At 42.8% G+C, this 24,359-nt stretch overlaps 1 protein-coding gene across 2 annotated transcripts in view; it reads right to left on the bottom strand.

Annotated features, from left to right (window-relative positions):
* The window catches only part of porb (P450 (cytochrome) oxidoreductase b), a 49,560-nt gene extending 25,328 nt beyond the window's left edge, over window positions 1-24,232 (bottom strand). The window contains exons 1-2 of one of the 2 annotated variants that reach the window (XM_014213572.3): window positions 23,929-24,232; window positions 14,218-14,407 (exon numbers count right to left, since the gene is read on the bottom strand). In XM_014213572.3, coding sequence (XP_014069047.1) covers window positions 14,218-14,399 — 182 coding nt within the window. In that variant the 5' untranslated portion in view covers window positions 14,400-14,407; window positions 23,929-24,232. Of the gene's footprint in view, window positions 1-14,217; window positions 14,408-22,980; window positions 23,214-23,928 lie in introns of those variants that run through there. The other variant, XM_014213571.3, reaches the window with a different exon arrangement.
* Between the last annotated feature and the right edge of the window lie 127 nt (window positions 24,233-24,359).

The raw sequence follows: 24,359 nt of genomic DNA, 5'->3' as shown, positions 1-24,359 counted from the left end.
CGACTGGTTTTAATTCACATAATTTTCTCCTTACATCTGCTCCTGAGGGTGTTGGACTTGGTGATGCACCGGCGTCGAGGTAATTATGTACATGCAGGTAGGGTTATTAAAGTGGCAATGCATAGATAATAAGAATAGCAGCAGTGGGGTGGGGGGGGTGCAAATAGTCTGGGAAGCCATGGTCTGGGTCGAGGTCCTGGATGGCAGGAAGCTTGACCCCGGTGATGTACTGGGCTGTACGCACTACCCTCTGTAGTGCCTTGCAGTCAGAGGCTGAGCAGTTGCCATACCAGGCAGTGATGCAACCAGTCAGGATGCTCTCGATGGTGCGGCTGTAGAACCTTTTGAGGATCTGAGAGGGAATAGGTTTTGTTGTGCCCTCTTCACGACTGTCTTGGTGTGCTTGGACCATGTTAGTTTGTTGGTGATGTGGACACCAAGGAACTTGAAGCTCTCAACCTGCTCCACTACAACCCCGTCGACGAGAACGGGGGTGTGCTCGGTCCTCCTTTTCCTGTAGTCCACAATCATCTCCTTAGTCTTGATCACGTTGAGGGAGAGGTTGTTGTCCATGCACCACATGGTCAGGTCTCTGACCTCCCTTTAGGCTGTCTCATTGTCGGTGATCAGGCCTACCACTGTGTCATCAGCAAACTTAATGGTGTTGGAGTCGTGCCTGGCTATGCAGTCATGAGTGAACAGTGAGAACAGGAGGGGACTGATCACGCACCCCTGAGGGGCTCCCGTGTTGAGGATCAGCGTGGCGTATGTGTTGTTACCTACCCTTACCACCTGGGGGTGACCCGTCAGGAAGTCTAGAATTCAGTTGCAGAGGGAGTTGTTTAGTCCCATGGTCCTCAGCTTAGTGATGAGCTTTGAGGGCACTATGTTGTTGAACGCTGAGCTGTAGTCAAGGAATAGCATTCTCACATAGGTATTCCTTTTGTCCATGTGGGAAAGGGCCTTGTGGAATGCAAGATATTGCATCATCTGTGGATCTGTTGGGGCAGTATGCAAATTCGAGTGGGTCTAGGGTTTCTGGGATAATGGTGTTGATGTGAACCATGACCAGCCTTTCAAAGCATTTTATGGCAACAGACGTAAGTGCTACGAGTCGGTAGTCATTTAGGCAGGTTACCTTAGTCCCTGTGCCCAAGAACACTATGGGGGTCTGCTTGAAACATGTTGGTACAGACTCGGATAGGGAGAGGTTGAAAATGTCAGTGAAGACACTTGCTAGTTGGTCAGCGCATGCACGGAGTATACGTCCTGGTAATCTGTCTGGCCCAGTGGCCTTGGTGAACGTTCCTCACATTGGCTGCGGAGAGCATGATCACACAGTTGTCTGGAACAACTGATGCTCTCAAGCACATTTCAGTGTTACTTGCCTCGAAGCAAGCATAGAAGTAATTTAGCTCGTCTGGTAGGCTCGTGTCACTGGGCAGCTCTCGGCTGTGCTTCCCTTTGTAGTCTAATAGTTTGCAAGCCCTGCCACATCAGACGAGCGTCAGAGCCAGTGTAGTAAGACTTGATCTTAGTCCTGTATTGACGCTTTGACAAACCATCAAACAGGCAGAGGGCATAGCGGGATTTCTTATAAGCTTCCGGGTTAGAGTCCCGCACCTTGAAAGCGGCAGCTCTACCCTTTAGCTCAGTGCGAATAATGTCTGTAATCCATGGCTTCTGGTTGGGGTATGTACATACAGTCACTGTGGGGATGACGTCGTCGATGCACTTATTAATAAAGCTAGTGACTGATGTGGTGTACTCAATGCCATCGGAAGAATCCCGGAACATATTCCAGTCTGTGCTAGCAAAACAGTCCTGTTGTTTAGCATCTGTTTCATCTGACCACTTTTTTTATACCCAGAGTCACTGGTACTTCCTGCTTTCATTTTTGCTTGTAAGCAGGAACCGGGAGAATAGAGTTATGGTCAGATTTGCCAAATGGAGGGCAATGGAGCGCTTTGTACGCATCTCTGTGTGTGGAGTAATGGTGGTCCAGAGTTCTTTTCCCTCTGGTTGCACATTTAACATGCTGATAGAAATTCGGTAAAACTGATTCAAGTTTCCCTGCATTTAAGGTCACCAGCCACTAGGAGCGCCGCCTCTGGATGAGCATTTTCCTGTTTGCATATGGCGGAACACAGCTCATTTAGTGCGGTTTTAACCTCACTCTGTGGTGGAATGTAGACAGCGATGAAAAATATAGATAAACTCTAGGAAGATAGTGTGGTCTACAGCTTATCATGAGATACTCTACCTCAGGCGAGCAAAACCTTGAGTTCCTTAGATATCGTGCACCAGCTGTTTACATAAATGCATAGGCCCTTGCCCCGTGTCTTACCAGAGGCTACTGTTCTGTCTTGCCGATAGAGTGTATAACCAGCGATTGACCGTTAGCTAGCAGAACGGAAGGCAAGGGCAGATTTGCCACTCATCGCCTGATGCTCGCAAGGCACCCTGATCTTTTGCCTCGAAATCTGCGTTTCCTTCTCCAGCGAATCACAGCGATCGGGCCTGGTCTGGTGTCTGCAGTATATCCCTCGCGTCTGACTCATTGAAGAAGAACTCCTCGTCCAATTTGAGGTGAATGATCCCAGTTCTGATGTTCAGAAGCTCTTTTCGGTCATAAGAGACAGTAGGAGCCACATTATGTACAAAAGTTACGAACACAAAAAATAAATAAAACAGCATGATTGGTTGAGAGCCGATAAGACGGCAGCCCTACCCTCTGGCACCATCACTGACTAATCATTATATTACATCAGACAGGCTTCTGTCACTTATACAAGTTATAATTGTGTATACATTTGGTAATAACTATTCTATTAAACTATTCCTACCAGCAGAGACACCTCCTGACAACTGCTTGTCTAGCAGAAACTTATGCACAAGACTGCTCATCCTTACCTGACACCAGTCTGGGTCAGAGAACATGAGTGGGGTCCAAACATGCCATATGTTTTACGGTGGGGTATTTCAGGGGGCTCTTGTCCTGCACTTTCTTTAGGATGTTTGACATACCCTTCATGCAGTCTCTCCTAAACTCTAGGACAGTGAGCTCTCCTTCACTGGTTTTTCTCTGCAGTTTCTGACAAAGGGATAATGGGCCGTAAATAGTGATTAATGACTTAATACAAAAGAAAACAATCTGCTGCCTGCATCCTCACCATAATTTGACAGAAAGTAATACTTCTAAATTCTCACACTACCTTGAGGACTGACTTAGCACCCAAGCCTATGTCAACTTCCTTCGGGCAGACCCAGTTCTTTTGGGCAACAACATCCAGTCTGATCATCTGCAGTGGAGGAGCTCCATCTTGAATGACGGTGTCGGCCTACTAGCAGTCAGACACGTGGGATCCATGAAATGGGGCTCCACACAGTGCATATGAATTGCATTAACTACTAAGAGCAGTGTGAGTTGCCTATAGAAATGGGACACACACTTTTGTCCTCAAGCCAAGGCATCCCATAGAAACTTAACACACCACAGAGTTAAGCTTCTATCAACTGATCTAACCGCAAAATTATTGAATGGAGAAGAATCTGTTCACGTCATTGTGTGCCAGGGTGCGATCAGAGGTTCTCAGAAGACATTAAAAAAATTAAAGCTGAACTATGAAAGCACAAGCTGTAGACTTGGCTCACATGCGATGCCTGTGCCTTTCTTTGAAAGAAACTCACTGAAGTCCAGATTTCGGAGTACGAAGTTTCATACTGACCTTTCTGCGGCAGCGCTCCTATCCTCCGGCATGGAAAACACACAGCCCATAGCACTCGGCCGTGTCCACCAGCGAAGCCACACCACTGTCAAACTCCAAGCTAAGAGGTGCTGCCACACATTCCACAACAAGATTGAGCTGAGTAGTGTGTACACCAGCTTGAACCACAGCAGCACTCCGTCCACAATCCAAGCTACAGCTGCCCAAAGACACCTAGAACAACCCGCTGTGCCTGAACTCTGGCTGGTCCTCTGCCTCTGGTAGGAGCAGAGGTCTGTTCTCCACTGAGTACTCTACACCACACACTTAATCCTTCTCTCACACACACCAGTCCACACACCCCAACCACGTCTGGCAAGCACAGAAGAGGCAATGGTGGGAAACAGACTTCCCATAAAACCCTGAAGCGTCACTCACACACACAGAGAACATTGAAACTTAAAAACCTCAACGCATGCCTTCCTCATCCCCACCTCTTTTCCTCTCCAATCTGAAAGGTGTTAGCTAGCTACGGCACACAAGTTGTGGTCCATTTAAGGGTGAGAAGCTCCGTCTGACTAAGTGCCCCCCAACCACTGGAGAAGGGGGAATGTGATTGCTATAGCAACCTCTATCATAAAAGGATTACATTTGTGGCACAGACCCTACTTCATTAAGCGGAGAAGCCAGGCAAATAAGAGATGGCCTCCCCCAAAAAGAAAAAAAGTGAAGGGAAAACAAAAACAACTAGAGCAGGGAAAAAAAGTCTGCTTGTCTTTGCCTCAACTTTCCACCTTTGGGAGGACTCACAGAGAGGGCTTAACTCGCCTTTCTCACTAGCTCTCCAGGGAACTTTGGCTCGGGCCCAAAAACACAGAGGCTGCTCAACTTGTACAGGAGAGATTGCGACACCCAATTCATAACACAGTTAGGTGCCCAGAATACCCATTCAAAAGAGATTATCTAGTACTTTTGTATACTTTTTAGCCAGTAGTTCTGAAAGTAGCACTCAAGAGCCTAAAGTGTCCCAAAAATGGCATACTACGTCCCGTGAAAATATGTGCAGGTCATCATTGTTCTCCCTCTCTCTGCTTTCCACTGAGCAGTTGTGACTGCTCTGCAACCTCATTGGATAATGCTGGGCAGGCCTCTTGCTAACCATCACTCAAACGCGAGGGGCTGAAGCGCATTGACTAGAACTCAAATTGCTTAGGGGCAAAGCTTAAAGAAAAGTTGCGGCTAATTGAGGTAAAACAGTATGTATGTATGTATGTATGTATGTATGTATGAACTACACATTGAATCATCCAGCCCAAAGCAGGAACTTTCTTAGACGCCAGAGTACCGGAACATGTCTTTAAAGGAGAATAAAGGGGGCTGGGTTATATTGTAGTTATCCTCTCCTTTGCTGTACCCCCCACCCAGGGCTCTAAAATATTATAAATAAAAATTGGGAGCACCAATTTAAAAAAGTTAAGAGCAGCACATGAAATTTAGGATCACCAGAATATATTTTTTTAATTGGACTTTGATGTATATTGGGCCTATATGAATTCTAGCTACTTTTGAAGCACATGTGCCTTAGACAATAATATGTTACACTGTAAAGACAGTTTATTATAAAAGCTAAAATGTTGATACAAATACCTGTCATTGAAATTCCAAAATCATTTGTGGAATTAGGTTTCTACATTGTGTAAATGCACTATTTTCCGATTGATTACATTGAACAATGTACACTTTATGCAGGTTGGTGGTGACGACATGCAAGAGATCTGTCACTCATATGATCATTGATCTCCTGAAGCAATCCCTTTCCCTTCTGTACCCAAAATGTTTAGATATACTGGTAAACTTACCAGGTTGTTAGCTAGCCAATGAAGTAACATGAAAGTGTAAACAAATGGTTAATGATGCAGTTTTAGTACGGCCTACGACATGGTTTATGAATGTAAAAATGTGGTCCTGGCGATCCGCTACAGGAAGATAAAAATGTTGCGCCGGTAATAATAGGTCAGATCTTTTGACCTGGTTGGACTAGAAGCAAGATGTTTTCAATGTCGTTATGGTGCAACCATAACGCTATCGAATCGACACCCACTTTTTTCTCTAGGGCACTCGGAAACAACAGTACAGCACAGTGCTCCCAAAATAAAACCCATGGTCAAAATATTTTGTTGCATATGTGACCAATTTAGTCAGACTTTATTGCCCTGCCCCCACCCCGACAAAAAAAAAAAATCCCTCTGTTCAGCTCCCGGAATTCTCCCCCGGGCCCTCGCCTCCTGCCAACCAGCCCCTGTTTTCACACATGTTCATGATGTCCCATACACCGAGCAGCAGTGTCAGGAGCCGCCTCGCTGTGTTGTCTGCCTCCGCTCCTCGCAACACTGTCTCCATTCACTGAGCACAGCCCTGGGCCAGTGAGAGAGCAGGCCAGGACTATTCATAGACAGCTTTTCCCCATTGATTAGAACAAATGGAAGGCAGCCTCAGCTGCTCTGGGGAATGGCTCAGGCTCCAGCCAGCCTGTGGTGGAAGAGCAGTGCACTGAGCTGGGAGCAAAGGACAGCCAAGCCTCAGTCACTGACTCCACACTGATAATATAAGCGATGAGGAGGGTGGGAGCAAGCAGGGCAGCACAGGGGAAGCTACTCACATGTAGCTTTCCTCCAGGGGAAAAGAAATACATCAATTCACTACTGGGCCCAGCTGGAACATGTAGGTAATAGGTGCACTGCCAATAACTTCCATTCATTTTACATTATGGACTACGCTCAACTTGAGGTATAGGAACACATTCAGAAATGATTAATGTCCTCTTTCGTGAACATCAGTAACAATACACTGCCAAACAGCAGCTTAAATCAATGAAAAAAAAATTGACTCCGTTTACAGCACCGTGTATTTAAATCCACATTATGGTATGGTAAGCTATATTACAGCCCCTCCCTCAGAAAATACACACCAGCACTGTAAACTGTAGGTCTTTGACCATAGCAGTATTGTGATTTTTTTGGGGGGGCATGGCAAAAATGAAAACGCCAAGCAGAACAAACCCATTAGTCCTTTAAAATACCTGCTTTCAGTAAAATAGTGTGCTACAGCTTGGAAAATTAAGAAAATGTGACTCTGGATGACAACATGTTTGTTGCCAAAATTCTGGCCATTTTCCCTAAAGAAAATAAGTCCGCTTCGTGTTGTTTCCTTGCCACGATACTAATGAGTATCGTGATAACATCCCGGCCCTAGTAAACCGATCTCTAAACCATGATGCAGCATTGTGTGCTTTCAACCCTAAACTCCAACGTAACAGTAAGCACAGTGTTCCCTGGAACAATAAACAGATGAAAACTAGGATTTAGTCGGGCCCATAGAGATAATAGTAACATAGTCCTAACACCATAGAGATCCTATTATATTCAAAAATGTTCCATAAATGGGACACAAATGGCAGCCATCTTGGTCAGGGAGAAATCCAAAACCAGTCTAATTAGAATTAATTGTGGTACTGGCATAGGTGACGCATTTCCTGCTTTTACTAATGCAGGAAAATTAAAGGCATATGATGTATCAGAAATTGTGTAATGGAATCATTGTCAACCTAAATTGTCATATAATTATAAAAACAATTTATACAGGTTTTATACCAACTTTGTATAAATAGCCAAGCTTTCATTTGAAATCAGCTGTGTAGTGTTAGGGCAAAAAACAAAAACGTACCCCCTTGGGATCCCGAGGACCGTGTTTGGGAAACGGCGCTCTAAAATTTACAGTATGTAAACGGAACATAAATGTCTAATTTTGTTTTCTTGGAAAGTTGTGGATGTTATTATATGATACAATATCAGTACTTGTTACATTTACAACAGTGTATAGGGGATGTTGTTCCCACTGTGATGATTAAAACCTATTCCAACCAAAAACCGTCGAAAGATGGCAGCAATCGTGCAAAAGTGAATGCACGAACCAGCGCATTTAACCACGGCAAGGTGACTGGAATATGGTACAAACAGTACAGTTATGCCCTCCGTAAGACAATCAAACAGGCAAAACGTCAGTACAGAGACAAAGTGGAGTGGCAATTCAAAGGCTCAGACATGAGAAGTATGTGGCAGGGACTCCAGAAAATCAAAGATTATAAAGGGAAAACCAGCTCCCGGACAAGGTGAAACACCTCTCGCTTCGAGGGAAACAGTGCCGCTAACGCGGGCCACCACCACTCCCGTGGAATGCGAGCTCTCGTTTTCGTGGCTGACGCGAGTAATACATTTAACCATCGCAAGGTTGCCGGCCCAGATGGCATCCCTAGCCGCGTCTTCAGAGCATGCGCAGACCAGCTGGCTGGAGTGTTTACGGGCATATTCAATCTCACCCTATCCCAGCCTGTTGTCACCACTTGTTTCAAGATGTACACCATTGTTCCTGTACCCAATAAAGCGAAGGTAACTGAACTAAATGACTATCGCCCCGTAGCACTCACTTCTGTCATCATTAAGTGCTTTGAAAGGCTAGTGAAGGATCATATCACCTCCACCTTACCAAACACCCTAGACACACTTCAATTCGCATACCGCCCCAATAGATCCACGGATGACGCAATCGTACTCCACACTGCCCTATCCCATCTGGACAAGAGGATAACCTATGTAAGAAATCTGTTCATTGACAATAGCTCAGCCTTGAACACCATAGTACCCTCCAAGCTCATCATTAAGCTCGGGGCCCTGCGTCTCTGAACCACGCCCTGTGCAACTTGGTCCTGGACCTCCGGACGGGCCGCCCCAAGTGGTGAAGGTAGGCAACACCTCTACTTGGCTGATCCTCAACACAGGGGCCCCACAAGGGTGCGTGCTCAGCTGTGTACTCCCTGTTCACCCATGACTGCGTGGCCATGCACGTCTCCAACTCAATCATCAAGTTTGCAGACCACACAACAGTGGTAGGCCTGAAAACGATAAGACAGCATACAGGGAAGAGGTGAAGGCCGTGGCAGAGTGGTGCCAGGAAAATAACCTCTCTCAACAAAACAAAGGAGCTGATCGTGAACTTCAGGAGCATGCCCCCATCCACCAAACAGGGCCACAGTAGAGAAGGTGAACAGCTTCAAGTTCCTTGGCATACACGTCACTGACAATCTGAAATGGTCCACCCACACAGACAAATGTGGTGAAGGCGCAACAGCGCATCTCGGCCCCTAAGACCCTCACAAACTTTTACAGATGCATCATTGCGAGCATCCTGTTGTGCTGGATCACCGCCTGATACAGCAACTGCACCATACGCAACCACAGGGCTCTCAAAAGGGTGGTGAGGTCTGCCCAACGCATCACACTGCCTGCTAACCAGGACATCTACAGCACCTGGTGTAACAGGAAGGTCAAGATCATCAAGGAACTCCGCCACCCGAGTCCGTATTGTCTATACATCCCATTACATACAGTACCAGTCAAAAGTTGACACCTACTCATTCCAGGGTTTCTTTATTTTCACCATTATCTAAATGAGACACACCCCAGACTCCGACATTGCTTGTTCTAACATTTCTTAACTCCATTCTTTTAAATCAAATTGTATTAGTCACATGCACCGAATACAACAGGTGATGACCTTAGTGAAATGCTTACTTTCTAGCCCCTAACCAACAGTGCAGTTTAAAAAAAAAAGTATGGATAAGAATAAGAGATAACAAGTAATTAAAGAGCAGCAGTAAAAAAAATTATATACAGAGTCAATGTGCGGGGGCACCGGTTAGTTGAGGTAGTATGTACATGTAGGTAGAGTTAAAGTGACTATGCATAGATAATAAATAGAGCGTGGCAGTGGTGTGGAGAGGGGAGGGGCAATGCAAATAGTCTGGGTAGCCATTTGACTAGATGTTCAAGAGTCTTATGGCTTGGGGGTAGAAGCTGTTTAGACGCCTCTTAGACCTTGACTTGGCACTCTGGTACCACTTGCCGTGCGGTAGTAGAGAGAACAGTCTAAGACTAAGGTGGCTGGAGTCTGACACATTTCAGGGCCTTCCTCTGACACCGCCTGGTATAGAGATCCTGGATGGCAGGAAGCTTGGCCCCAGTGATGTACTGGGCTGTTCGCACTACCCTCAGTAGTGCCTTGCAGTCGGAGGCCGAGCAATTGCCATACCAGGCAGTGATGCAACCAGTCAAGATGCTCTCGATGGTGCAGCTGTAGAACCTTTTGAGGATCTGAGGACCCATGCCAAATCTTTTCAGTCTCTTGAGGGGGAATAGGTCTTGTCGTGCACGCTTCACGACTGGTCTCTGTGTGAGCATTTTCTTGTTTGCTTTTGGCGGAATACAGCTCATTCAATACCATCTTAGTGCCATCCTCTGACTGAGGTGGTAAGTAAACAGCTACGAAGAATACAGATGAGAACTCTCTCGGTAGGTAGTGTGGTCTACAGCTTTTCATGATCTACTCAACCTCAGGTGAGCAATAGCTCGAGACTTCCTTAGATATAGTGCACCAGCTGTTATTTACAAAAATACACAGTCCGCCACCCCTTGTCTTACCAGACGCCGCTGTCCTATCCTGCTGGTACATCATATAACCAGCCAGCTGTATGTTGATATTGTCGTCGTTCGACCACGACTCCGTGAAGCATAAGATGTTAGTTGTTAATGTCCCGTTGGTAGTTTAATCTTCCCCATAACTTGTCGATTTTATTGTCCAAAAGATTGAATGTTTGCTAGCAGAATTGAGGTTAGTGGGGGTTTATTTAAATCGCCTCCCTGTTCCTGAGGGAGCCGTATATCCTCCGCCTCGGGCTTGTCAGAGTCGTGAAAGAAGAAAAAGGATTCTGCTAGTCGGTGGTGAGTAATCGCAGTCCTGAAGTTATATTCGGTCATAAGAGATGGTAGCGGCAACATGATGTACAAAATGAGTTTAAAAAAAAGAAGTTAAACAATGCAGATAAACGAAAAAGAACAAAAAACTATCGATCGGTGGCATGTAAAATGTCTGCCTTCTGCTCAGGCGCCATTTTACGTGTGTGTGTTACTGCACTGTTGGAGCTAGGTACACAAGCATTTCATTATACCCGCAATATCTGCTAAATGTGTGTGTGCAACCAATAAAATGTGATTTCATTGTCAAAGTCTTATCATCAACTGATTTGCATCAGTGTATGGCTGGAGTTTGACTGCATTGTTTGAATGGAATGTTGGCGTATTGGCAGATACAATTTTAGAAGAATAGTTCTGGCTGGCTGGCTGGCTAGCTAACACACAAACAATGCAGATAAATACTGCACATTAACCTGTTAGGGCTAGGGGGCAGTATTGACACGGCTGGATAAAAAAAACATACCCGATTTAACCTGTTAGGGCTAGGGGGCAGTATTGACACGGCTGGATAAAAAACATACCCAATTTAATCTGGTTACCACTCCTACCCAGTAACTAGAATATGCATATACTTATTACATATGGATAGAAAACACCCTAAAGTTTCTAAAAACTGTTTGAATGGTGTCTGTGAGTATAACAGAACTCAAATGGCAGGTCAAAACCTGAGAGATTCCTTTACAGGAAGTGGCCTGTCTGACCATTTCTTGAACTTCTTTTCCATCTCTATCTTTTACTAAGGATCTCTGCTCTAACGTGACACTTCCTACGTCGTCCATAGGCGCTCAGAGCCCGGGAAAAACCTGAATGTCGTCATCCCAGCCCCAGGCTGAAACACATTATCGCCTTTCTCAAGTGGCCGATCAAGGGACTCTGGGCTTAGGCGCGTGACCTGACCGCCCCCGTCTTTGTGATTTTTTCCTCTGTTTGCCGGAAAGGAGATTCCCGGTGGGAATATTATCGCTTTTCTACGAGAAAAATTGCATAAAAATTGATTTTAAACAGCGGTTGACATGCTTCGAAATACGGTAATGGAATATTTAGAATTTTTTTGTCACGAATTACGCCATGCGCACGACCCTTCTTTACCATTTCGGATAGTGTCTGGAACGCACGAACAAAACGCCGCTATTCGGATATAACGATGGATTATTTTGGACCAAACCAACATTTGTTATTGAAGTAGCAGTCCTGGGAGTGCATTCTGACAAAGACAACAAAAGGTAATCAAACTTTTATAATAGTAAATATGATTATGGTGAGTGCTAAACTTGCCGGGTGTCTAAATAGCTAGCCCGTGATGCCTGGGCTATGTACTTAGAATATTGCAAAATGTGCTTTCACCAAAAAGCTATTTTAAAATCGGACATATCGAGTGCATAGAGGAGGTCTGTATCTATAATTCTTAAAATAATTGTTATGCTTTTTGTGAACGTTTATCGTGAGTAATTTAGTAAAATGTTAGCGAATTCCCCAGAAGTTTGCGGGGGGTATGCTAGTTCTGAACGTCACATGCTAATGTAAAAAGCTGTTTTTTGATATAAATATGAACTTGATTGAACAAAACATGCATGTATTGTATAACATAATGTCCTAGGGTTGTCATCTGATGAAGATCATCAAAGGTGAGTGCTGCATTTAGCTGTCTTCTGGGTTTTTGTGACATTCTATGCTAGCTTGAAAAATGGGTGTCTGATTATTTCTGGCTTGGTACTCTGCTGACATAATCTAATGTTTTGCTTTCGTTGTAAAGCCTTTTTGAAATCGGACAGTGTGATTAGATTAACGAGAGTCTTGTCTTTAAATAGCTGTAAAATAGTCATATGTTTGAGAAATTGAAGTAATAGGATTTTTAAGGTATTTGAAAATCGCGCCACTGGATTACACTGGCTGTTACGTAGGTGGGACGATTACGTCCCGCCTAGCCCATAGAGGTTAATTGTTTTACACAATATCTTATCACAGCACTGGCAAACCATGGTTGACTAACTCCCTGCCCAACATGGCTGATCTTTGGACCATCATATAGTTCATGTCAATTCTAGTACTCTAATTCCTAAATCTATGAGTAATACTGTAATCGTGCCCTTTTTAACCTGTTTGGGCTAGGGGGCAGTATTGAGAATTTTGGAAAAAATATGTGCCCATTTTTAACTGCCTCCTACACCAACTCAGAAGCTAGAATATGCATATTATTGTTCAGGTTTGGATAGAAAACACCCTAAAGTTTCTAAAACTGTTTGAATGGTGTCTGTGAGTATAACAGAACTCCTATGGCAGGCAAAAACCTGACAAGGTTTCATGCAGGAAGTGGCCTGTCTGACAAGGAGTCGTGCGTCTTGCATCTGTTTATTGAAGAGTAAGGATCTTAGCTGTAACGTGACAATTCCCAGGGCTCCAATAGGCTCTCAGAACCCGGGAAAAACCTGAACGATGACGAGGTAGCGTCTGGCTGAAACAGATTATCGCCTTATCCAAGTGGCCAATCAGAGGACCATTGAATGAGGCGCGTGCACGATTCGCCACCGTGGAGAAATTTCATTCGGCTGTTTAGCTTATTGCAGATTCCCGGTCGGAATATTATCGCTTTTCTACGAGATAAATGGCATAAAAATTGGTTTTAAACAGCGGTTGACTTGCTTCGAAGTACGGTAATGGAATATTTAGACATTTTTTGTCACGCCATGCGCCATGCGCACGACCGTTATTTACCATTCGTATAGTGTCTAGAACGCACGAACAAAACAGAGGATATTTGGATATAACGATGGATTATTTGGGACCAAACCGACATTTGTTATTGAAGTAGAAGTCCTGGGAGTGCATTCTGACGAAGAACAGGAAAGGTAAGAACATTTTTCTTATAGGAAATAGGATTTTGGTGAAGGCTAATCTTGCCGGGTGTCTAAATAGCTAGCCGTCATGGCTGGGCTATGTACTTAGAATATTGCAAAATGTGCTTCATCCGAAAAGCTATTTTAAAATCGGACATATCGAGTGCATAGAGGAGTAATGTATCTATAATTCTTAAAATAATTATGCTTTTTGTGAACGTTTATCGTGAGTAATTTAGCAAACTGTTAGTAAATTCCCCGGAAGTTTGCGGGGGGTATGCTTTTTCTGAACGTCACATGCTAATGTAAAAAGCTGTTTTTTGATATAAATATGAACTTGATTGAACAGACATGCATGTATTGTATAACATAATGTCCTAGGTGTGTCATCTGATGAAGATCATAAAAGGTTAGTGCTGCATTTAGCTGTGGTTTGGGTTTTTGTGACATTATATGCTAGCTTGAAAAATGGGTGTCTGATTATTTCTGGCTGGGCACTCTCCTGACATAATCTAATGTTTTGCTTTCGTTGTAAAGCCTTTTTGAAATCGGACAGTGTGGTTAGATTAAGGAGAGTCTTGTCTTTAAATAGCTGTAAAATAGTCATCTGTTTGAGAAATTGAAGTAATAGTATTTCAAACGATTCAAAAATCGCGCCACTGAATTCAGGTGGCTGTTACGTAGGTGGGACGAATTCGTCCCGCCTTGCCCATAGAGGTTAACTCTGTGGTTAGGCCCTTGTGACTTATTTGTTGAGAGATGTACAGCAAGCGCCTGGTGTGCATTAAGCAAACAACTAGCAGGACTCACGGTTGGTCGAGCTTCTTGAACTCGGGGATGGGCTCTGCCTTCTTGCGGGACATGAACCAGTAGATGATGAGGCCGGCGATGAGGGTGAAGAGGAAGAGGTCCAGGTTACTGAACAGAGGATTCTCCTCCTCCATGGCCTCCGGCTGGGTGCTGCTCTCTGCTTCCACGTCCGCCATTGTCATACACAGGGCTGCCAGGGAAACCAGACAGGGCAGAGGTTAAAGATCACGAGTAGGGCTGTCCCCTACAAAAATAGATCTGTTCACAGAAAGTAGTCTGTTCTTTCGACCAATCGATTGGTCTAAAGAATGTGTATTTTTCCAAATATTAGGACACACCCTACATATTTTAATTAAGTCAACTACGCGCACTGTTTGATGAAATAAGACACAAATGACTCAAGAGTAGACAGAAGAAAACATTTAATTCGCCCCAACTACTCTCCTCCCGCTCCTACTGGCTTTCGCAGATTCTGCAATTACTCTGAGGTTGCCTGCTACACAAGGAATCGGAAAACTTGTGGAATGCCAATTTATCTTACCATTTCTACTGATCTGCATGCCAGTTATGGTTTTCATGGAACAGTTTAATTGAACTTAGAATAAATGTGGTCATCTCAAATTCATTATCACATGGTTAATTAAAATTCTATCCAAATGAAAATGATAAACCTGAAATGAACTTATATTGCCAACAATGTAAAACTATCCTATTAAACCAACAAAGAAAAACATTGCAGCCTGCAGGTAGAAAATATCCTGATGAAAATAAATACCATTTGCAGACAGGCCATGGGTAGCCTGTCTATTACTATTAATTTGGGTCCTGCTGGAAGCTCAACTTGCAACATTGTATAAAATATTCTGGACCCTCCAGACACAGCTGTCTGTAGGCTATTTGTACAATAAAGAAGTAATCAGGTAGGTTTCTTTTTTTACAATTCCACTGGATCAGAGTATGACATTTTTCCCTTTCACGCTGAGTAGTTATTGAAAGGGAAAGAGCTGGAAAGATTAAAATACATTGAGGAACTATTGTCATTCTCAATGGATGTAAAAACAGGCCTTGCTTGCCGTTTGAGGAAAAGAAAACATTACTTTGGGAAGCTCCACAGCTCATTAGTGGTGGTGCGTTAATCCAATCAGAAATACTATCAGATCACTTATTCCACATTTTGTTACGTTACAGCCTTATTCTACAATGTATTAAATTGTATTTTTTCCTCATCAATCTACACACAATACCCCATAATGACAAAGCAAAATCGGTTTTGCAAACATATTAAAAACATAACATTTACATAAGTATTCAGACCCTTTACTCAGTACTTTGTTGAAGCATATTAGACAGCGATTACATCCTCAAGTCTTCTTGGTTATGAGGCTACAAGCTTGGCACACCTGTATTTGGGGAGTTTCTCCCATTCTTCTCTGCAGATCATCTCAAGCTGTCAGGTTTGATGGGGAGTATTGCTGCACAGCTTTTTTCAGGTCTCTCCAGAGATGTTTGATCGGACATTCAGAGACTTGTCCCGAAGCCACTCCTGCATTGTCTTGGCTGTGTAGAAGGTGAACCTTCACCCCAGTCTGAGGTACTGAGCACTCTGGAGTAGGTTTTCATCAATGAGCTCGCTGTACTTTGCGCCGGTCATCTTTCCCTTGATCCCAGTCCCTGACGCTATAAAAAACACCCCCAGAGAATGATGCTGCCACTGCAATGCTTCACCATAGGGATGGTGGCAGGTTTTCTCCAGACGTGACACTTGGCATTCAGGCCAAAGAGTTCAACCTTGGTTTTTCAGACCAGATAATCTTGTTTCTCATGGTCAGAGTCATTAGGTGCCTTTTGACAAACTCCAAGCGGGCTGTCATGTGCCTTTTATTGAGGAGTGGCTTCTGTCTGCCCACTCTACCATAAAGGCCTGATTGGTGGAGTGCTGCAGAGGTGGTCTTTCTGGAAGGTTCTCCCATCTGGACAGTGGTACTCTGGAGCTCTGTCAGAGTGACCATCGGGATCTTGGTCACCTCCCTGACCAAGGCCCTTCACCCAAGATTGCCCAGTTTGGCCAGGCAGACAGCCAGCTCTAGGAAGAATCTTAGTGGTTCCAAACTTCTTCCATTTAAGAATGGAGGCCACTGTGTTCTGGGGAAGGGTACCAAAACTGTCGGCAGCATTGAAGGTCCCCAAGACATGTGCCTCGACACAATCCTGTCTCGGAGCTCTACGGACAATTCCTTCGACCTCATGGCTTGGTTTCTACTCTGACATGCACTGTCAACTGTGGGACCTTATATAGACAGGTGTGTGCCTTTCCAAATCATGTCCAATCAATTCAATTTACCACAGGTGGACTCCAATCAAGTTGTAGAAACATTTGTAAAACATTTGCAAAAAATTCTAAAAACCTGTTTTCGCTTCGTCATTATGGGGTATTGTGCGTAGATTGAGAATTTTTTATATATATTTTTTAATCAATTTTAAAATAAGGTTGTAACGTCACAATGTGGAAAAAGTGAAGGGGTCTGAATACTTTCCGAATGCACTGTATTTGTAATCCCAGTCATGTGAAATACATAGATTAGGGCCTAATGAATGCATTTCAATTGACTGATTTCCTTATATGAACTGTAACTCAGTAAAATTGTTGCATTTATATTTTTGCTCAGTGTAGTTCTGAATACGCTCTTCAAGAGGTGATACTCCAAGCAAATAGTTGTAAAACATGTATTTAACAATACCTTGAAAACGGCACAGACTTATCAATGGTTTTAGTGGAGCTGGTGGTCGCCTTGTCCCCCAGCAGGCAACTCAAATGTTCTGCACCTTAGTGACATTTTATTGATAGAATCCCAATTTCAATAGGTAGTTATAAGAACTTCTATGATTAGGCCCTACAAAAAAAATGTGCACGTTGTAGGCGGTCCAGTACTAGGAAGAAATAATATCTACATTCACCCAGATAATGTCTCAAAGTGCTTCGCTCATTCCAAGTCAAAACAATTAGCAGTGCAAGCTGACACACAGCAACCACCATCTCAACTAGTGCCATTTCATAAGGAGGAAGGCGATAATAATGTGTAATGACTAACCACAGGAGCATTGACAAAAGGGAAAATAAACTGCTGAACAAGCATTCAGAAAGTATGCTTTGTCAGCCATGGTGCACTGGCCAAGTGGCACGTTCTGGCTATTAGGAGACATACAGTGGCAAGAAAACTGTGAACCCTTTGGAAAATTTGATCTGATCTTCATCTAGGTCACAATAATAGACAAACACAGCCTGCGTAAAATAAACAATGACATGTTTTCATGTCTATTGAACACACCGTGTAAACATTCACAGTGCAGGATGGAAAAAATATGCGAATCCATGGATTTAATAACTGGTTGACCATCCTTTGGAAGCAATAAACTCAAAGGTTTTCTGTAGTTGTGGATCAGACCTGCACAAAGGTCAGGAGGAATTTTGGACCATTTCTCTTTACAAAACTGTTTCAGTTCAGCAATATTCTTGAAATGTCTGGTGTGAACTGCTCTCGAGGTCATGCCACAGCATCTCAATCGGCTTGAGGTCAGGACTGACTGGGCCACTCCAGAAGGTGTATTTTCCTTCTGTTGAAGCCATTCTGTTGTTGATTTACTTCTGTGTTTTGGGTCGTTGTCCTGTTGCGTCACCCAACTTCTGTTGAGCTTCAATTGGCGGACAGATAGCCTAACACTTTCCTGCAAAATGTCTTGATAAAACTTGGGAATTCAGTTTTCCCGTCGATGATAAGCTGTCCAGGCCCCGAGGCAGAAAAGCAGTCCCAAACCATGATGCTCCCTCCAATATACTTTACAGTTGGGATGAGGTTTTGATGGGATGAGGTTTGCGTGCTGTGCCTTTTTTTTCTCTCCACACATAGTTGTGTGTTCCTACCAAACAACTCAACTGTAGTTTCATCTGTCCATAGAATATTTTGCCAGATGCGCTGTGGAACATCCAGGTGCTCTATTGTGAACTTCGGACATGCAGAAATGTTTATTTTTTGGACAGCAGTGGCTTCTTCTGTGGTGTCCTCCCATGAACAACATTCTTGTTTAGTGTTTTACATATCGTAGACCCGTCAGAGATGTTAGCATGTGCCAGAGATTTCTGTAAGTCTTTAGCTGAGTCTAGGATTCTTAACCTCATTGAGCATTCTGCGCTGTGCTCTTGCAGTCATCTTTGCAGGACGGCCACTCCTAGGGAGAGCAGCGACAGTGCTGAACTTCCTCTATTTATAGACAATTTGTCTTAACGTGGACTGATGAACATCAAGGCTTTTAGAGATACTTTTGTAACCCTTTCCAGCTCAACTATTCTTAATCTTAGGTCTTCTGAGCTCTCTTTTGTTCGAGGCATGGTTCACATCAGGCAATGCATTTTGTGAATAGCAAACACAAATGTTGTGAGTGTTTATAGGGCAAGGCAGCTCTAACCAACCATCTCTAACCAACCATCTCCAATCTCGTCTCATTGATTGGACTCCAGGTTAGTCATTAGCCTAGGGGTTCACATACTTTTTCCGACATACACTGAATGTTTAAATGATATATTTCTCTTGTCTATATTGAATACAATCATTTGTGCGTTATTAGTTTAAGCACACTATGTTTGTCTATTGTTGTGACCTAGATGAAGATCAGATCAAATTTGATGACCAATTTATGCAGAAATCCAGGTAATTCCAAAGGGTTCACATATATTTTCTTGCCACTACGACACAATTCTGCTGATGTAAACAATTGAAGTCGGAAGTTTACATACACCTTAGCCAAATACATTTAAACTCAGTTTCACAATTCCTGACATTTAATCCTAGTAAATATTCCCTGTTTTAGGTCAGTTAGGATCACCACTTTATTTTAAGAATGTGAAATATCAGAATAATAGTAGAGAGAATTATTTATTTCAGCTTGTATTTCTTTCATCACATTCCCAGTGGGTCAGAAGTTTACATTACACTCAATTAGTATTTGGTAGCATTGCCCTTAAAAATTTTTAACTTGTGTCAAACGTTTTGGGTAGCCTTCCACAAGCTTCCCACAATACGTTGGGTGAGTTTTGGCCCATTCCTCCTGACAGAGCTGCTGTAAATGAGTCAGATTTGTAGGCCTCCTTGCTCGCACACACTTTCAGTTCTGCCCACAAATGTTCTATGGGCTTGAGGTCAGGGCTTTGTGATGGCCACTCCAATACCTTGACTTTGTTGTCCTTAAGCCATTTTGCCACAACTTTGGAAGTATGCTTGGGGTCATTGTCCATTTGGAAGACCCATTTTCGACCAAGCTTTAACTTCCTGAGTGATGTCTTGAGATGTTGCTTCAATATAATCGACATAATTTTCCGTCCTCATGATGCCATCTATTTTGTGAAGTTCACCAGTCCCTCCTGCAGCAAAGCACCCCCACAACATGATGCTGCCACCCTCGTGCTTCACGGTTGGGATGGTAATCTCCGGCTTGCAAGCCTCCCCCTTTTCCCTCCAAACATAACGATGGTCATTATGGCCAAATAATTCTATTTTTGTTTCATCAGACCAGAGGACATTTCTCCAAAAAGTATGATCTTTGTCCCCAGGTGCAGTTGTAAACCGTAGTCTGGCTTTTTAATGACGGTTTTGGAGCAGTGGCTTTTTCCTTGCAGAGTGGCCTTCAGGTTGTGTCGATATAGGACTTGTTTAACTGTGGATATAGATACTTTTGTACCTGTTTCCTCCAGCATCTCCACAAGGTCCTTTGCTGTTGTTCCGGGATTGAGTTGCACTTTTAGCGTACCTTCATCTCTAGGAGACAGAACATGTCTCCTTCCTGAGCGGTATGACGGCTGCGTGGTCCCATGGTGTTTATACTTGCATACTATTGTTTGAACAGGTGAACGAGGTACCTTCGGGCGTTTGGAAATTGCTCCCAAGGATGATCCAGACTTGTGGAGGTCAACAATGGTTTTTCTGAGGTCTTGGCTGATTTCTTTTGATTTTCCCATGATGTCACGCAAAGAGGCACTGAGTTTGAAGGTAGGCCTTGAAATACATCCACAGGTACACCTCCAATTGACTCAAATGATGTCAATTAGCCTATCAGAAGCTTCTAAAGCCATGACATCATTTTCTGGAATTTCCCAGCTGTTTAAAGGCACAGTCAACTTAGTGTATGTAAACTTCTGACCCACTGGAATTGTGATACAGTGAATTATACTTGAAATAATCTGTCTGTAAACAATTGTTGGAAAAATTACTTTTGTCATGGACAAAGTAGATGTCCTACCCAACTTGCCAAAACTATAGTATTTAACAAGAAATTTGTGGAGTATTTGAAAAACGAGTTTTAATGACTCCAACCTAAGTGTATGTAAACTTCTGACTTCAACTGTAGCTAGTTTCTATAAAGTATATTTAATTTAAAACATGGCTCTGGCTAATGGCCAGTAGAGATTTGTAACTTATGAAACATGAAGACTAAATGCTACAGTGGGGCAAAAAAGTATTTAGTCAGCCACCAATTGTGCAAGTTGTCCCACTTAAAAAGATGAGAGAGGCCTGTAATTTTCATCATAGGGACACTTCAACTATGACAGACAAAATTAGATTTTTTTTTCTCAGGAAATCACATTGTAGGATTTTTTATGAATTTATTTGCAAATTATGGTGGAAAATAAGTATTTGGTCAATAACAAAAGTTTATCTCAATACTTTGTTATATACCCTTTGTTGGCAATGACACAGGTCAAACGTTTTCTGTAAGTCTTCACAAGGTTTTCACACACTGTTGCTGGTATTTTGGCCCATTCCTCCATGCAGATCTCCTCTAGAGCAGTGATGTTTTGGGGCTGTCGCTGGGCAACACGGACTTTCAACTCCCTCCAAAGATTTTCTATGGGGTTGAGATCTGGAGACTGGCTAGGCCACTCCAGGACCTTGAAATGCTTCTTACGAAGCCACTCCTTCGTTGCCCGGGCGGTGTGTTTGGGATCATTGTCATGCTGAAAGACCCAGCCACGTTTCATCTTCAATGCCCTTGCTGATGGAAGGAGGTTTTCACTCAAAATCTCACGATACATGGCCCCATTCATTCTTTCCTTTACACGGATCAGTCGTCCTGATCCCTTTGCAGAAAAACAGCCCCAATGCATGATGTTTCCACCCCCATGCTTCTCAGTAGGTATGGTGTTCTTTGGATGCAACTCAGCATTCTTTGTCCTCCAAACACAACGAGTTGAGTTTTTACCAAAAAGTTATATTTTGGTTTCATCTGACCATATGACATTCTCCCAATCCTCTTCTGGATCATCCAAATGCTCTCTAGCTAACTTCAGACGGGCCTGGACATGTACTGGCTTAAGCAGGGGAACACGTCTGTAATTGCAGGATTTGAGTCCCTGGCGGCATAGTGTGTTACTGATGGTAGGCTTTGTTACTTTGGTCCCAGCTCTCTGCAGGTCATTCACTAGGTCCCCCCGTGTGCTTCTGGGATTTTTGCTCACCGTTCTTGTGATCATTTTGACCCCACGGGGTGAGATCTTAAGTGGAGCCCCAGATCGAGGGAGATTATCAGTGGTCTTGTATGTCTTCCATTTCCTAATAATTGCTCCCACAGTTGATTTCTTCAAACCAAGCTGCTTACCTATTGCAGATTCAGTCTTCTCCAGCCTGGTGCAGGTCTACAATTTTGTTTCTGGTGTCCTTTGACAGCTCTTTGGTCTTGGCCATAGTGGAGTTTGGAGTGTGACTGTTTGAGGTTGTGGACAGGTGTCTTTAATACTGATAACAAGTTCAAATAAGTGCCATTAATACAGGTAACGAGTGGAGGACAGAGGAGCCTCTTAAAGAAGAAGTTACAGGTCTGTGAGAGCCAGAAATCTTGCTTGATGTAGGTGACCAAATACTTATTTTCCACCATAATTTACAAATAAATTCATAAAAAATCCTACAATGTGATTTTCTGGATTTTTTTTCTAATTTTGTCTGACATAGTTGACGTGTACCTATGATGAAAATTACAGGCCTCTCTCATATTTTTAAGTGGGAGAACTTCTTTGCACCCCAGTATCTCTACTTGCACATTCATCTTCTGCACATCTACCATTCCAGTGTTTAATTGCTATATTGTAATTACTTCGCCACCATGGCCTATTTATTGCCTTAACTTACCTCATTTGCACTCACTGTATATAGACTTTTTGTTTTCTTTTGTTCTACTGTATTATTGACTATGTTTTGTTTATTCCATGTGTAACTGTGTTGTATGTGTCGAATTGCTGTGCTTTATCTTTGCCAGGTCGCAGTTGCAAATGAGAACTTGTTCTCAACTTGCCTACCTGGTTAAATGGTGAAATAAAACATTTAAAAAATGTAACTTCAGATAAATTAGGGTAGCCTATCCATTTGCCATGTAGCTAACTAAGCAAATAGCATGTGTCATTTAGCTTGCTTCATCATAAGGCTTTTGGAAAAAGCTTGACATAAGCAAGTCCTTGTCCTGGTAAAGTGGTCAGTTAGACTTCTGTTATCACCACTATAGTTGGCAAGCAAATCAAACAATACTTGGATATAGCCATCTAGCTTAACCCTTGACGTGATCTGTTATTAGCTAGCTAGCCGATTTGACGTTGTCCATCAAAGTAGCCTACCTATCATGTCTGTCAGCCGCAATCGTGATTAAACACTTAAACGATGTTGAAAAGAGGATCATGTTAGGTAACTTTGCTAGGTTGGAGAAAAAAGTACAAAGAAGTCTACTTACCACTATGTTTAGGCGACTGTACAAAGTTTCTACCGGTAGCTTTCAAAGTAAACATGATCAGCTAATAGTACATCAGCAAATGGTCCCTTCTGCTGCTTGACATGCAGAGTGCAGAAATTGGAAATTAACCTAAACCACTCATCCTTGTCATGTATAGTTCACTTGTATTTTATATCACTCAAATATCCAATTAATGGTGGCAAATAGAGCGCTATCGTCAGGCTACCCTCACGTATCTGAAATTACATTATCAACTGATGTTTACTTACCATGAAAAGCATCCTGTTACTTGCTGTAAAACGGATGATAGAGCTATACGCAATTGTTTTCCATGGAATAATCGGACATTTGTAGTTCTGACTATACTCTTCAAGAATTGATGCGATTACAACCAAATTGTTAACATTTATTTAACAATCCTTTGAACGGCACGCAGTTGTCAATTGTTTTTGCCCAGTTGCCCCGGAGGAGGCAAATGTAACGCTCTGCACCTTATTGTGACGTTTTATTGATAACGACCTACATACATTGATATGTTGCTTGACCAGGACATTAGCAATCAAACACCAAACTACTAACGTTAGCTGCTACTAGCTGACCCTACAAAGTGACAAGTGGCAAAGCTGTTAACTAAACACAGTGTTTGGTATATCAGTAAATTAACTAGATTATAAACTAAATCGCAAAATATAACTATTTAGCCATTAGCTAGATAGCTAAGGTTAGCTGTACTTGCTGAAAAGTGTTAGTTCTAACGTTAATGTTATACAGTAGTAACGTTACTTGCTTGACAGTTGGTTAGTTTGCTAAACTGGCCTTGTCGTAGCTAAATTTGAAATAAACTTGACATGAATTACAATCCATTCTCAGGACAATAATATTCAATGCTGTCAAGGAAACGGCACTTTTGTATATGAAACATAGCTAGACTTTCAGCTAGCTACTTACCTTCTAGTCTTCAACGTCATGCAAAACCACAGTGCACAACATAATGAGGAAACTTTACCGTGCCGTCACTCAGTAGGACTAAACCAAACAGTTTTCTCAAGGGGTGTAGTACTTACTACTCAAGAGTGAAAAAATGAATATACAAGTCACGACATGCTATCGATTGACAAGGTCAGATCACGTGTACAGAAAGAAACCATAGAATCACCCATTATTTTTGTCTAACAATTAAATTAACTATACTTATTTGCTTATTCACGATATTTTCTGAATATCTTACTTTGAAGAATACACATTTTAAGAAATGGACTAGTCCATAAAGACATTACCTAATGACGTGCACATATAACTGGAATAATACAACACAGATCACAGTGCAGTGGGCCAGGAGTCAAGGTTATGTAATCCACCCAATAGTACAAACTGTCTGC

The sequence above is a fragment of the Salmo salar genome, chromosome 09, assembly GCF_965601325.2.
Source record: "Salmo salar chromosome 09, fSalSal1, whole genome shotgun sequence".
Taxonomy (NCBI): domain Eukaryota; kingdom Metazoa; phylum Chordata; class Actinopteri; order Salmoniformes; family Salmonidae; genus Salmo; species Salmo salar.
Note: the sequence above shows the minus strand (reverse complement) of the source record. Positions and strands in the feature narration are given on the sequence as shown.